Source organism: Nerophis ophidion, linkage group LG01, assembly GCF_033978795.1.
Source record: "Nerophis ophidion isolate RoL-2023_Sa linkage group LG01, RoL_Noph_v1.0, whole genome shotgun sequence".
Lineage (NCBI taxonomy): Eukaryota > Metazoa > Chordata > Actinopteri > Syngnathiformes > Syngnathidae > Nerophis > Nerophis ophidion.
Genome location: NC_084611.1, coordinates 12757803 through 12773178, shown reverse-complemented (window position 1 = coordinate 12773178; position 15376 = coordinate 12757803). Strand labels below are relative to the sequence as shown.

Below are 15376 nucleotides of genomic sequence, written 5' to 3'. Positions count from 1 at the left end.
CACAGGCCAACACAGATAGACAACATCCACACTCACATTCATACACTCATTGCAACATCCATCCTCTTTCTACCGCTTGTCCCTTTTGGGGTCGCGGGGGGTGCTGGAGCCTATCTCGGCTGCGTTTCGGGTGGAAGGCAGGGTACAACCTGGACAAGTCGCCACCTAATCACAGGGCCAACACAGATTGATAGACAACATTCACACTCACATTCACACACTCATTGCAACAATATTTCTCTATTGTGGGATACGCGCATGCGTGCTACGTCCATCGCGGGCACCCGTACAACAACACGGAAGTGAGGGCACTCGCGACCCCTCGAAATGATGCGTTAAAGCTCATAAATGCGCGGTAAAGCAAGTGCATGGGTTACATTTAATAGAAAAAAAGACAAAGTTCATTTTTTATCTAAACCTATTTTACTTTGACGTCGGGAGTTATGTCGTCGAAAAGCGGGAAGCCAGGCCCGGAGTTAGCTTGCTAGCTAAGCTTGCTAGCTAGCCGCGCGGGCAATGAATGAAAGTGCACGGATAATTATTTTAATTAGTAAGAAAATGTACACCTAGTTCATTAATGAACGATAAAGTCTGTGGATAGTTGATAATATTTAAGAATAAAATGGTTCAGAACGTGTTCCGGACCGGTTTCCTAGTTCGGGCCGCACACACTTTGCTGACCTGGGTTATAACTCTCATTCTCTTCGTGCACAACACTGGTAAGTAAGTGCGAACACATCATTCTTTTCAGACCAACATGAATGTAAAATGATGGAAATATAATCATATACAATGTTTGGTTGGCAGGTAGGTCTTTATTGTCGTTGCACAAGTACAACCAAACATTGTTTTCAGCACAAACCCGTTCAAGATTAGACAAACAAACAGTGTACAAGGTTACAAACAATCAGTGTACAGGGTTACAAACAAACAGTGTACAGGGTTACAAACAAACAGTGTACAGGGTTACAAAAAAACAGTGTACAGGGTTGCAAACAAACAGTGTACAAGGTTACAAACAATCAGTGTACAGGGTTACAAACAAACAGTGTACAGGGTTACAAACAAACAGTGTACAGGGTTACAAACAAACAGTGTACAGTGTTACAAACAGCGTACAGGGTTACAAACAGCGTACAGGGTTACAAACAGTGTACAGGGTTAGAAACAAACAGTTTACAGGGTTACTAACAGCGTACAGGGTTACAAACAAACAGTTTTACAAACAGTGTACATGGTTACAACAAACGGTGTACAGGGTTGCAAACAAACAATGTACAGTGTTACAAGCAATCAGGGTTACAAACAAACAGTGTTACTAACAAAGAGTGTACAGGGTTACAAACGACATACAGGGTTACAAACAAACAGTGTACAGGGTTACAAACAATCAGTGTACAGGGTTACAAACAAACTTTACAGGGTTACAAACAGGGTTACAAACAGTGTACAGGGTTAGAAACAAACAGTTTACAGGGTTACAAACAAACAGTTTTACAAACAGTGTACAGCGTTACAACAAACCGTGTACAGGGTTGCAAACAAACAATGTACAGTGTTACAAGCAATCAGTGTTACAAACAGTGTACAGGGTTACAAACAAACAGTGTTACTAACAAAGAGTGTACAGGGTTACAAACGACATACAGGGTTACAAACAAACAGTGTACAGGGTTACAAACAAACAGTGTACAGGGTTACAAACAATCAGTGTACAGGGTTACAAACAAACTTTACAGGGTTACAAACAGGGTTACAAACAGTGTACAGGGTTACAAACAGTGTACAGGGTTAGAAACAAACAGTTTACAGGGTTACAAACAGCGTACAGGGTTACAAACAAACAGTTTTACAAACAGTGTACAGGGTTACAACAAACAGTGTACAGGGTTGCAAACAAACAATGTACAGTGTTACAAGCAATCAGTGTTACAAACAGTGTACAGGGTTACAAACAAACAGTGTTACTAACAAAGAGTGTACAGGGTTACAAACGACATACAGGGTTACAAACAAACAGTGTACAGGGTTACAAACAAACAGTGTACAGGGTTACAAACAATCAGTGTACAGGGTTACAAACAATCAGTGTACAGGGTTACAAACAAACTTTACAGGGTTACAAACAGTGTACAGGGTTACAAACAGTGTACAGGGTTAGAAACAAACAGTTTACAGGGTTACAAACAGCGTACAGGGTTACAAACAAACAGTTTTACAAACAGTGTACAGGGTTACAACAAACCGTGTACAGGGTTGCAAACAAACAATGTACAGTGTTACAAGCAATCAGTGTTACAAACAGTGTACAGGGTTACAAACAAACAGTGTTACTAACAAAGAGTGTACAGGGTTACAAACAAACAGTGTACAGGGTTACAAACAAACAGTGTACAGTGTTACAAACAATCAGTGTACAGGGTTACAAACAAACTTTACATGGTTACAAACAGGGTTACAAACAGTGTACAGGGTTAGAAACAAACAGTTTACAGGGTTACAAACAGCGTACAGGGTTACAAACAAACAGTTTTACAAACAGTGTACAGGGTTACAACAAACAGTGTACAGGGTTGCAAACAAACAATGTACAGTGTTACAAGCAATCAGTGTTACAAACAGTGTACAGGGTTACAAACAAACAGTGTTACTAACAAAGAGTGTACAGGGTTACAAACGACATACAGGGTTACAAACAAACAGTGTACAGGGTTACAAACAAACAGTGTACAGGGTTACAAACAATCAGTGTACAGGGTTACAAACAATCAGTGTACAGGGTTACAAACAAACTTTACAGGGTTACAAACAGTGTACAGGGTTACAAACAGTGTACAGGGTTACAAACAGTGTACAGGGTTACAAACAAAGTTTACAGGGTTACAAACAGCGTACAGGGTTACAAACAGCGTACAGGGTTACAAACAAACAGTTTTACAAACAGTGTACAGGGTTACAACAAGCAGTGTACAGGGTTGCAAACAAACAATGTACAGTGTTACAAGCAATCAGTGTTACAAACAGTGTACAGGGTTACAAACAAACAGTGTTACTAACAAAGAGTGTACAGGGTTACAAACGACATACAGGGTTACAAACAAACAGTGTACAGGGTTACAAACAAACAGTGTACAGGGTTACAAACAATCAGTGTACAGGGTTACAAACAAACTTTACAGGGTTACAAACAGTGTACAGGGTTACAAACAAACAGTGTACTGGGTTACAAACAAACAGTGTACAGGGTTACAAACAAACAGTGTACAGGGTTACAAACAATCAGTGTACAGGGTTACAAACAAACAGTTTACAGGGTTACAAACAGCGTACAGGGTTACAAACAAACAGTTTTACAAACAGTGTACAGGGTTACAACAAACAGTGTACAGGGTTGCAAACAAACAGTGTACAGGTTTACAAACAATCAGTGTTACAAACAGTGTACAGGGTTACAAACAGTGTAGCACTGTACAAAGAGTGTACAGTGCTACAAAAAAGAAGGTACAGGGTTACAACAAACAGTGTACAGGTTTACAAACAATCAGTGTTACAAACAGTGTACAGGGTTACAAACAAACAGTGTTACTAACAAAGAGTGTACAGTGCTACAAAAAACAAGGTACAGGGTTACAAACGACATACAGGGTTACAAACAAACAGTGTACAGAGTTACAAACAGTGTACAGGGTTACAAACAAACAGTGTACAGCTTTACAAACAGTGTACATGGTTACACACAAACGGTGTACAGGGTTACAAACAGTGTACAGGGTTACAAACAAACAGTGTACAGGGATACAAACAAACAATGTACAGGGTTACAAAGAAACAGTGTACAGGGATACAAACAAACTGTTTGTTTGTACAGTAACCCTGTAGATGTAAACATTGAGTACAAACATTTGTTTCAAACATTGTACAGGGTTACAACCAATGTACAGGGTTAAAAACAAACAGTGTACAGGGTTTCAAAAGATCAGTGTACAGGGCTACAAACAAACAGTGTTACAAACAAACTGTGTACAGTGTTACAAACAAACTGTGTACAGTATTACAAACAAACAGTGCACATGGTTACAAACAAACAGTGTTACAAACCAACAGTGTACAGGGTTACAAACAAACAGTGTTACAAACAGTGTACAGGGTTACAAACAAACAGTGTTACTAACAAAGTGTGTACAGTGCTACAAAAAAGGGTACAGGGTTACAAACGACATACAGGGTTACAAACAGTGTACAGGGTTACAAACAGTGTACAGGGTTACAAACAAACAGTGTTACTAACAAAGTGTGTACAGTGCTACAAAAAAGGGTACAGGGTTACAAACGACATACAGGGTTACAAACAGTGTACAGGGTTACAAATGTTTGTAACCCTGTAGATGTAAACATTGAGTACAAACATTTGTTACGAACAAACATGTACAGGGTTACAGAACAGGAACGCTGTTCAATCTAGACCTAGGGGCCCGGTCTGGAGTGGGAACAAACCTCCATAGCAAAGCACACATACAGTATATATGTATTACAACATACATCTGGAGACTTGCAACAGAGGGCAGGGGGTGGTGGCCACGGTGGAGGGCTGCAGCTCTTCAGGCTCTGCCCATCAGTCCATCACCCCTAAGAGATTCGCGTCAAGGGCGTTGGATGGGGGGGTGGGATATGTGTGTGTGGCGTTTATTTTTGTGGATGCATGTGTGTGTGTAAGCCATGTGTGTGTCCTTGAGAGGCAATAATGGAGTTTGTCGTGTCTTTGCCGCACTGTCCTTCGGGGTAGTCTCGAAGCCAGGGAAACAATCCAAGTTAGAATGTTCTGTATCTATCCATCCATTTGCTACGGCTCTTCCTGTTCGAGGTCGCAGGGGTGCTGGAGCCTTTCTCAGCTACATTTGGGCGGTAGGCGGGGTACAAGTTGTGTGCGAGTGTAAGTTACATTTGCTTTTCACTCTAAATTATCTATGACTGGTGCTCATTTCATCCTGCGGGGCAGACAGTCTGATGTTATCCAAATCATAAGAGTGTCCACGGTTCTTACGGCATCCTCCAATCAGTTGTGGCAGCTTTGGGGTACTTTGAAGACTGCCAGCAACTTCCAATTTGTGGACCAACCAGAGCAACGCTTACTCCAATCAGCAGATGTCCTGTGGTCATAATTCCGAATAAGCGGACATTTTCACGCCCTCAACTGAAAGGGTCGCCAGGAACGCAGGCACTCCTTCTCCCAAGAGTTCGTCGTGTGTCGAGATTCAAAGATAGTCTGATTTTATCACACTGTTTTTCAATTCGTTAATTTCTTCTGTTATTTTTTGTATCATTTGTGTTCTCTCCCAAGCAAAACACTGTTTTGTCATCTGCAAATAATACTAACTTTAAGTCCTATGTAACTTTGCAAATGTTGTGGTCCCAGGATTGATCCCTGGGGTACGCCACATGATATATTGTAGATATATGTTCGTCTGTTGGTTAAGTAGCTTCTTACCCAGTTGATGCGACCCTGTTTTAATTTGTAATTTAGTATATTATGATTCATTGTGCTCTTATAAATCAGTACAACTTTTGCTATGGCGTCATTTTGTGTGCAGATTTGCGCCAATGTGAGGAACGCGGCGAGCTTCTACTTCCGGTGCTTTTCTTCCTGCTGGTGGTGCTTTCCGTGCTCTTGTATTTTGCTGTGTCTCTCATGGACCCGGGCTTTGTCCTCTCCGACACTGTCAAGGTGAGGGACATCCACCCAGAGACTCAAAGACATAAATTATTTCAGTGTTGTATGACATAGTCCAGACAACCTTCCCTAGTCATGGTGCAGGAAAAAAAATGAAATTAACATAAAAGTCAGCACACATGGTCACACATAGCATAACCTGCTTACTGGACTTTGTAGATATTTTGACAAACGCCAAAACACCGTTAAAACAAATCCAAGTTGGACCCATTTAAATCCATTTAAGTACATGATGGGAAAAATGCAAAACTCTCTGTCCACACTTGTCCATGTTTGGCGCTTTTAGCTGCTTGATATTTCTGATTGATTATGAAACTTTAAGAAGGTCGTCACAGAAGTAAACAACTTTCAGATACTCCTAATATCTAACTATATTAATTATATATCCATTATATATTGGTATGTATGTATATGTATATGTTTGTATATGTATGTGTGTATATATGTACATGAGTATATATGTATATGTATGTATGTATGTGTATGTATATATTTATATATAAGTATGTATATTTATATATATAAGTATGTATATATATAATATGAATGTATATATATATATATATATATGTATGTATATATATGTATGTGTGTGTGTGTGTGTGTATATATATATATATGTATGTGTGTGTGTGTGTGTGTATATATATATATATATATATATATATATATATATGTGTGTGTAAATGCATATAGTATTTATTGGGCCCCTAAGGGCTTCCAACAAATATCTATTTCTCAGCTGTTGTAATACACTTTTCCGCCACTTGTGGCAATAATGAAAATATCAAACAAACAGAAGAAGTCTGGTGCTAAAGTCATAGAGAAGTGTCTTAAGCGCAAACATGACTTAAATGGTGAAGCTGTGTTTTCATTTGCACTTTAATATTATTGACAGCTTATATAAGAAATATATATACTAAACATAGAAATTGCACTATATTACATTCTGAATTTTTTTTTATTTTTATGAAATTATTAAAATCCAGCCTGAGATGACTCATTCAAGGTAATATTTCCCTAATTGATTTTGATTGTATTGGACAACATCTCTGTGTCCTGTGCAGGCTTCAGATCTGGAGACCGAGTCTATGATGCCTCAGACTCCCACGGCTCGTCTACGACGTTGTGGCTTCTGCCTGCTGCAGGTATGAGTCCCAAAAACTGAACCGACCAGCGTGGAAAGAATGAGGGAATTGGTTTAAAAAAATAAAGAGTATTAGCGAGGATTATATTATTGCGCTCGCAAGTATGGGAGAATTGACGGAGCAGGCTTTGTACCACAGCAAGTTTGAAATGTAATTAGACCAAACTTTTCTGGAAAAATATGCCAGAGCAGACTTATTTCACAGCAGAGGAAAAGGCACTACCGCTCCTTCTCTCCCTCTGTCTGCTGCTTTCCTGTCAGGTCCTCTTTTGTCGACGTTAATGTAAGTGGGTTTTACTTTTTCATGAGTTCATTATTGTAGCAATAGGGTTGTGAAAGTTAAGGATTTTTGTGATTTCTGCTCGTTGTTCTTGGGATGCAACTCAGTATTCTTCTTCCTCCAAACACGACGAGTTGAGTTGATACCAAAATGGATACATGGATGATACAGCAGAGGATTGGGAGAATGTCATGTGGTCAGATGAAACCAAAATAGAACTTTTTGGTACAAACTCAACTCGTCGTGTTTGGAGGAAGAAGAATATTGAGTTGCATCCCAAGAACACCACACCTACTGTTAAGCATGGGGGTGGAAACATCATGCTTTGGGGCTGTTTTTCTTCTAAGGGGACAGGACGATTGATCCATGTTAAGGAAAGAATGAATGGGGCCATGTATTGTGAGATTTTGAGCCAAAACCTCCTTCCATCAGTGAGAGCTTTGAATGGTTGACCAAATACTTATTTTCCACCATAATTTACAAATAAATTCTTTAAAATTCCTGAGGGTTCCTGGTTCGATACCCACCTTCTACCAATCTCACCAAGAGTTTATACAAGTATAAAAGCCAAAACCAAGCACCAAATATTGAATAGTGAGGAGTGTCTTGTCTGCGTGTGCTCTGGTTGACGACTGTTATGTTGAATGTTTGTGTTTGTGAGCAGCAGCCAATGAGAGCCAAGCACTGCCAGACCTGCAAACGCTGCGTGCGGCGCTTCGACCACCACTGTCCATGGATGGAGAACTGCGTGGGCGAGAGGAACCATCGCTGGTTCCTGCTCTACCTGCTGGTGCAGCTGCTGGTGCTGCTGTGGGCGCTGCAGGTGGCCTTGTACGTGCGCCCCGTCCTCACCTCGCCAGTCTGCCTGCAGCTAACCAGGACTTCTTCCAGGTCGGGCATCTCTTCCGCCGCCACCTGGGAGTCCTGGTTGCGGGCCAACGGCTTCCTGCTGGCGGCGCTGTGCGTGGCGGGCGTCTTCTCGGCGGTGGTGGCGGTGCTGCTGTGCTGCCACGTCTACCTGGTGTCCATCAACTGCACCACCTGGGAGTTCATGTCCCGCCACAGGATCGCCTACCTGCGGGAGCGCCAGGACCAGGACAACCCCTTCGACCGCGGCGTCCTCTGCAACCTGAGGGACTTCTTCTGCGTGTGCGGCGCCGTGGCGTGGGAGCAGGTCTACCACGGGAACACCCAGAACCCCGTCTGAGGTAACCTTTTTAAAACTGACTTTCTCACCGCCTGGACGCCGCACATCAGCCAGACAGGAAGTAGATCACAAACAGGAAGTTTTTGCCGTCAAAATAAATGTTTTTAATCAGACAGGATGTAGATCACAAACAGGAAGGTCATGCCCTCAAAATAAATGTTTTTAATGTTTTTAATCAGACAGGATGTAGATCACAAACAGGAAGGTCATGCCCTCAAGATCACTTTTTTTCATGTTGTGAATCAGACAGGAAGTAGATTGGAAACAGGAAGTTCATGCCCTCAAGATCACTTTTTTCCATTTTGTGAATTTGACAGGAAGTAGATCAGAAACTGGAAGTTTTTGCCTTCAAAATGTTTTTCATGTTTTTAATCAGACAGGAAGTAGATAACAAACAGGAAGTTTATGCCCTGAAGATCACTTTTTTCCATTTTGTGAATCTGACAGTAAGTAGATTGGAAACAGGAAGTTCATGCCCTCAAGATCACTTGTTCATGTTGTGAATCAGACAGGAAGTAGAACAGAAACAGGAAGGTCATGCCCTCAAGATCACTTTTTTTCATGTTGTGAATCAGACAGGAAGTAGATTGGAAACAGGAAGTTCATGCCCTCAAGATCACTTTTTTCCATTTTGTGAATCTGTCAGGAAGTAGATCAGAAACTGGAAGTTTTTGCCTTCAAAATAAACGTTTTTCATGTTTTTAATCAGACAGGAAGTAGATAACAAACAGGAAGTTTATGCCCTGAAGATCACTTTTTTCCAGTTTGTGAATCTGACAGTAAGTAGATTTGGAAACAGGAAGTTCATGCCCTCAAGATCACTTGTTCATGTTGTGAATCTGACAGGAAGTAGATCAGAAACAGGAAGTTTAGGCCCACAAGATCACTTTTTTTTCAATTTGTGAATCAGACAGGAAGTAGATCTGAAACAGGAAGTTTATGCCTTAAAAAAAATAAACTTTCATTTTGTGAATCAGACAGGAAGTAGATTGGAAACAGGAAGTTCATGCCCTCAAGATCAATTTTTTCCATTTTGTGAATCTGACAGGAAGTAGATCAGAAACTGGAAGTTTTTGCCCTCAAAATAAATGTTTTTCATGTTTTTAATCAGACAGGAAGTAGATAACAAACAGGAAGTTTATGCCCTGAAGATCACTTTTTTCCAGTTTGTGAATCTGACAGTAAGTAGATTTGGAAACAGGAAGTTCATGCCCTCAAGATCACTTGTTCATGTTGTGAATCTGACAGGAAGTAGATCAGAAACAGGAAGTTCAGGCCCACAAGATCACTTTTTTTTTCAATTTGTGAATCAGACAGGAAGTAGATCAGAAACAGGAAGTTTATGCCTTAAAAAAAATAAATTTTCATTTTGTGAATCAGACAGGAATTAGATCAGAAACAGGAAGTTCATGCCCTCAAGATAACTTTTTTCATGTTGTAGATCAGAAACAGGAAGTTCATGCCCTCAAAATAAATGTTTTTCATGTTTTTAATATAACAGGAAGTAGATCAGAAACAGGAAGTTCATGCCCTCAAGATCTTTTTTTTCATGTTGTGAATCAGACAGGAAGTAAAAGAGAAACAGGAAGTTTATGCTTTCAAAGATCACTTTTTTCATGTTGTGAATCAGACAGGAAGTTTATGCCTTTAAAAAAACAACACTTTTTCATTTTGTGAATCAGACAGGAAGTAGATCAGAAACAGGAAGTTCATGCCCTCAAGATAACTTTTTTCCATGTTTTGAATCAGATAGGAAGTAGATGAGAAACAGGAAGTTCATATCCTCAAGATCACTTTTTTCATCTTTTGAATCAGACAGGAAGTAGATCAGAAACCCTCAAAATGTTTTCAAGTTGTGAATCCGACAGGAAGTAGAACAATCCAACAAGAAATCAGGAAGCCAATGAGCAGAGAAGATGTAGATGAATGCATTATTATGTTTATTAATGCTCTCATTCATTCATACGTTAGTAAGTCTTTTTCATGAGGACACGCCCCCTCCCCTGTACAGTATTTATTGGTGTGGACATATTTATATTTATTCATCGTTGCCGTGGACAACGACTGTGACAAATAAACAACTTGGGGACCATTTATTAGTATATTTATTATCAGGGGTGTCCAAAGTGCGGCCCGCAGCTCATTCCAAAAATATTACTTAAAAAAAAGAACACAAAAAGGGTAATAAAAGGGTGAAATTAACAATAAAAAGTTGCAATACAGGATGTTTTTTCTCTTGTTAAAAAAAAAATCACAATGAATGTTATGAATTATTGACATAATCAAGGCTCCAACTACTCCACATCAAATATTACACTCTGAAAATATTGCATATTTTGTGTTTTTTTCTATGACAAAAATTACATTAAAAAAACTAAAAAATAAAACTTGCAATAGACAGAAACATCTGAAGTTGATCGAGATTTAATTGTGAAGTGAAAGGTTAAAAATGATGTATTACTTGTTTAAAACCTTTATGAGTGGGACCCTTTTGGGTCCTCAAAAATCTTAGTGAGATTTTTTTTAAGTGTCATTGCTTAAAAAATAATGAATCAAAATCATTGTTGTCATGAGTTATTGACCTACTTAGTGTTCCAATTACTTCACATCTAATATTCCTCTTTGAACATTTTTCTGGGGAAATGCTTGCATATTGTGTTTTGCCATATATATTTTATTGACAAACTATTTACATTTTTATAAATAAAATATAAAAAAACAAAAAAACTTTATATAAACCGACCTGAAGTTGATCTAAAGATTTAAGCGTTGGAAAAAAAATTAATTACTTTTTTATATTTGTATGACTGATATTGCTAATTTTGTGTTTGCCATAAAAAACAACAACAAATGGCATAAAACAACCCCAAAAAACTTAAAAAAATAAAATAAATACTTGACAGTCCTGAAATTGATCTAAAGATTTAAGCATACAAATAAAAAAGTGTATTTTTAGCACTTCAATGAGTGGGACCCTTTTGGGTCCCCAAGAATATTAGTGGGATTATTTTCAAACATTGTCATTGCTTTAAAATAATAATTATTTAAAATCAATGTTGTTGTGAATTACTGACCTATTTAAAGCTTCTGTTGTTTTACATGAAATATTCCAGTTGTAAATATTTTGGGGGACATTATTGCTTTTTTTTTGTCTTTTTGCCGTAAAAAAACTAAGTTCTTATGATAAAAAAGGCATAAAATAAACAAAAAATAATAATACAAACTTGTGATCAACAGATCTTAAGTTGATCTTGAGATTTAAACATAAAAGTTACAAAAGTGTTAAAAATGAGTTGTTTCTTTTGATGTTGGATCCCCAAGAGTTTTAGCTCAAAAAATAAAAATGGCTCAAAATCAATGTTGTTATGAATTGTTGACATATTTAATGCTATAATTATTTCACTTCTAATATTACACTTTGAAAACATTTTTGGGGGAAAACCTATTATGTATTTTGTGTTTTTGCCATAATACAAATAATCTTCTTTAACAAAAGAGTCGGCAACAAAATAGTGAAGTGAGTTATATTTATATAGCGCTTTTCTCTAGTGACTCAAAGCGCTTTACATAGTGAAACCCAATATCTAAGTTACATGTAAACCAGTGTGGGTGGCACTGGGAGCAGGTGGGTAAAGTGTCTTGCCCAAGGACACAACGGCAGTGACTAGGATGGCGAAAGCGGGGATCAAACCTGGAACCGTCAAGTTGCTGGCATGGCCGCTCTATTATAAAATGAAATAAACAAACTGTATTTTGATATAGAGACCGTATTTCCTTGAATTGCCGCAGGGCAAATAGTATGCGCCTGCCTTGAATTACTGCCGGGTCAAACTTGCTTCGCAAAATAATTAGTGCATGCTTAGTATTACCACCTGGTCAAACTCGTGACACTTCCCCGTCATCACTTTCAAAATGGAGGAGGCTGATTTCAATACCGGTAATTTGAAATCATATAAAGAGAAGAAGATTAAGAGCTATTCAGTAGGATTTAAGGTCCAAGCTTACATCACACTCAAATTTTTTACTGCGTACCTTTGGTAAGTGCCGGAGTGAGAAGAGGTTTTAAATCAATTAGCTCATGCTTACTTTTACCGCATGCCTTTGGTAAGCGCAGGAGTGAGAAGAGGTTTTAAAATAAATAGCGCATGCTTACTTTTACCGCATGCCTTTGGTAAGTGCCGGAGTGAGAAGAGGTTTTAAAAAAATTAGCGCATGCTTGCTTCTACTGCATGCCTTAGGTAAGCGCAGGAGTGAGAAGAGGTTTTAAATTAATTAGCACATGCTTACTTTTACCGCATGCCTTTGGTAAGTGCCACAGTGAGAAGAGGTTTTAAAATAATTAGCGTTTGCTTACTTTTACTGCATGACTTTGGTAAGCGTAGGAGTGAGAAGAGGTTTTAAATTAATTAGCGCATGCTTACTTTTACCGCATGCCTTTAATAAGTGCAGGAGTGAGAAGATGTTTTAAAAAATTAGCGCATGCTTACTTTTACCGCATGCCTTTGGTAAGCGCCGGAGTGAGAAGAGGTTTTAAAATAATTAGCGCATGCTTACTTTTACTGCATACCTTTGGTAAGTGCCGGAGTGAGAAGGTTTTAAAAAAAATTAGCGCATGCTTACTTTTACCGCATGCCTTTGGTAAGTGCCGCAGTGAGAAGAGGTTTTAAAATAATTAGCGTTTGCTTACTTTTACTGCATGACTTGGGTAAGCGTAGGAGTGAGAAGAGGTTTTAAATTAATTAGCGCATGCTTACTTTTACTGCATACCTTTGGTAAGTGCAGGAGTAAGAAGAGGTTTTAAATTAATTAGCGCATGCTTACTTTTACCGCATGCCTTTGGTAAGTGCAGGAGTGAGAAGATGTTTTAAATTAATTAGCACATGCTTACTTTTACCGCATGCCTTTGGTAAGCGCAGGAGTGAGAAGAGGTTTTAAATTAATTAGCGCATGCTTACTTTTACTGCATACCTTTGGTAAGCGCCGGAGTGAGAAGAGGTTTTAAAAAAATTAGGGGATGCTTACTTTTACCGCATGCCTTTGGTAAGTGCCGGAGTGAGAAGAGGTTTTAAATTAATTAGCACATGCTTACTTTTACCGCATGCCTTTGGTAAGCGCAGGAGTGAGAAGAGGTTTTAAATTAATTAGCACATGCTTACTTTTACCGCATGCCTTTGGTAAGCGCAGAAGAGGTTTTATATTCATTAGCGCTCCGGCGGCAATTCAAGGAAATACGGTAGATCTGATGTTGATCTATAGATTTAAAAGTTGCAAAAATAAACAATATATGACTTATTTGTAGCATTTTTATGACTGAGACCCTTTTGGGTCCTGAAAAGGTTAAAAAAAAAGTAAATATTGTGTGGCTTTAGAAAATGACAAATAATCAAAATGGCCCCTAGGGGAGAAAGTTAGGACACCCATGTACTGTAGCTGGACGGTTTCTTCTTTATTTTGTTTGCGCTGCTACGTCGGGCGCCATGCAGGAGTCGTGGGCGGAGCTTCTCAAAGCAGGACGCACTTCCTGGATTAGGTGAGCACAAAGCAGGCGGGACAACCCATCCCAGGTCAGCCGTGCAGAGCGCAGAAGTCAAAGTCGGCGAAGGCTCCCTGCTGCTCGTCTGACAAGCTGCCTGGTCGGGGGGGCGGCGACAAGACGGGCTGCAAGCTGGTGAAGTCGCTGTCGAAGTTGCTGACGTCGGCCGAATCTTTGATGGACGGCAGGAAAGGAGGCTTCACCTTCTTGGCCAGCAGCGCCTCCCACTCCACTTCCTGTGGGCACAGCAGGACCAGCTGCTCAGGCCACTGCTTGGCCTTGATGACATCATAACTGCCCACGCATTGCTCACTTAAAGGCCGACTGAAATGAGATTTTCTTATTTAAACGGGGATAGCAGGTCCATTCTATGTGTCATACTTCATCATTCCGCCATATTGCCATATTTTTGCTGAAAGGATTTAGTAGAGAACATCGACGATAAAGTTTGCAGCTTTTGGTCGCTAATAAAAAAGCCTGGCCTGTACCGGAAGTAGCAGACGATGTGCGCGTGACGTCACGGGTTGTGGAGCTCCTCACATCCTCACATTGTTTATAATCATGGCCACCAGCAGCAAAGGCGATTCGGACCGAGAAAGCGACGATTTCCCCATTAATTTGAGCGAGGATGAAAGATTCGTGGATGAGGAAAGTGAGAGTGAAGGACTAGAGAGAGGAAAAAAAGACTATACAAGTGGGAGTGATTCCGATGTTATTAGACAAATTTACTAGGATAATTCTGGAAAATACCTTATCTGCTTATTAGTGAGATTATATGGTCACACCTGTAGAACCTGAAGGTCGACCCCGCACATTTCTTCAGCACCAGCCGACGGGTGGTGGCAATGCCCATCTCTGCCCTTCGCAAGGGACCCTCTTCGAAACACGATCTTTAGAAATGATTGCTGCATAATACACTGTACTTTGTGTGTGTGGTCCAATCCAACCGTGTTCGCTTGACATCTCTGTTCCATAGTAAAGCTTCACTGTCATCTTTCGGGAATGTAAAGAATGAAACACCGGCTGTGTTTGTGTTGCTAAAGCCGGCCGCAATCCACCGCTTCCCACCTACAGCTTTCTTCTTTGATGTCTCCATTATTCATTGAACAAATTGCAAAAGATTCAGCAACACAGATGTCCAGAATATTGTGGATTTATGCGATGAAAATGGACAAATTATAGCTGGGAATGATGCTGGAACAAAATGTCCTCTACAATGCGTGATGTCACGTGCACACGTCCTCATACCGAGACGTTTCAGCAGGATATTTCGGCGTGAAATTTAAAATTGCAATTTAGTGAACTAAAAAGGCCGTATTGGCATGTGTTGCAATGTTAATATTTCATCATTGATATATAAACTATCAGACTGCGTGGTGGGTAGTAGTGGCTTTCAGTAGGCCTTTAAAGTTAAGTTAAAGTACCAATAGTTGTCACACACACACTAAGTGTGGTGACATTTGTCTTCTGCATTTGACCCA

General features: G+C 39.7%; 2 protein-coding genes across 3 annotated transcripts in view; one reads left to right on the top strand and one right to left on the bottom strand.

Moving 5' to 3' along the window:
- Positions 1-273: 273 nt before the first annotated feature.
- On the top strand, positions 274-10456 carry LOC133550263 (palmitoyltransferase ZDHHC12-B-like). The gene is made up of 5 exons (XM_061896408.1): positions 274-719; positions 5589-5722; positions 6796-6876; positions 7820-7986; positions 8047-10456. The coding sequence occupies exons 1-5, from the start codon at positions 623-625 to the stop codon at positions 8360-8362; spliced, it is 795 nt and encodes a 264-aa protein (XP_061752392.1). The 5' UTR covers positions 274-622; the 3' UTR covers positions 8363-10456.
- LOC133550232 (serine/threonine-protein kinase N2-like) overlaps positions 8460-15376 on the bottom strand; it is a 56659-nt gene continuing 49742 nt past the window's right edge. For both annotated transcript variants that reach the window (XM_061896394.1, XM_061896403.1), the window contains one exon: positions 8460-14131. In XM_061896394.1, the coding sequence (XP_061752378.1) occupies positions 13950-14131 (182 nt within the window). In that variant the 3' untranslated portion in view covers positions 8460-13949. The remainder of the gene's footprint in view (positions 14132-15376) is intronic.

Bases quoted from the DNA above. Each gene is read 5' to 3' on its own strand.
- LOC133550263 (XM_061896408.1), top strand. From the start codon at position 623: ATGGTTCAGAACGTGTTCCGGACCGGTTTCCTAGTTCGGGCCGCACAC. The intron at 6,877-7,819 runs GTATGAGTCCCA...GTTTGTGAGCAG, and splicing joins GTGGCTTCTGCCTGCTGCAG to CAGCCAATGAGAGCCAAGCA. The intron at 7,987-8,046 runs GTACGTGCGCCC...GACTTCTTCCAG, and splicing joins TGGGCGCTGCAGGTGGCCTT to GTCGGGCATCTCTTCCGCCG.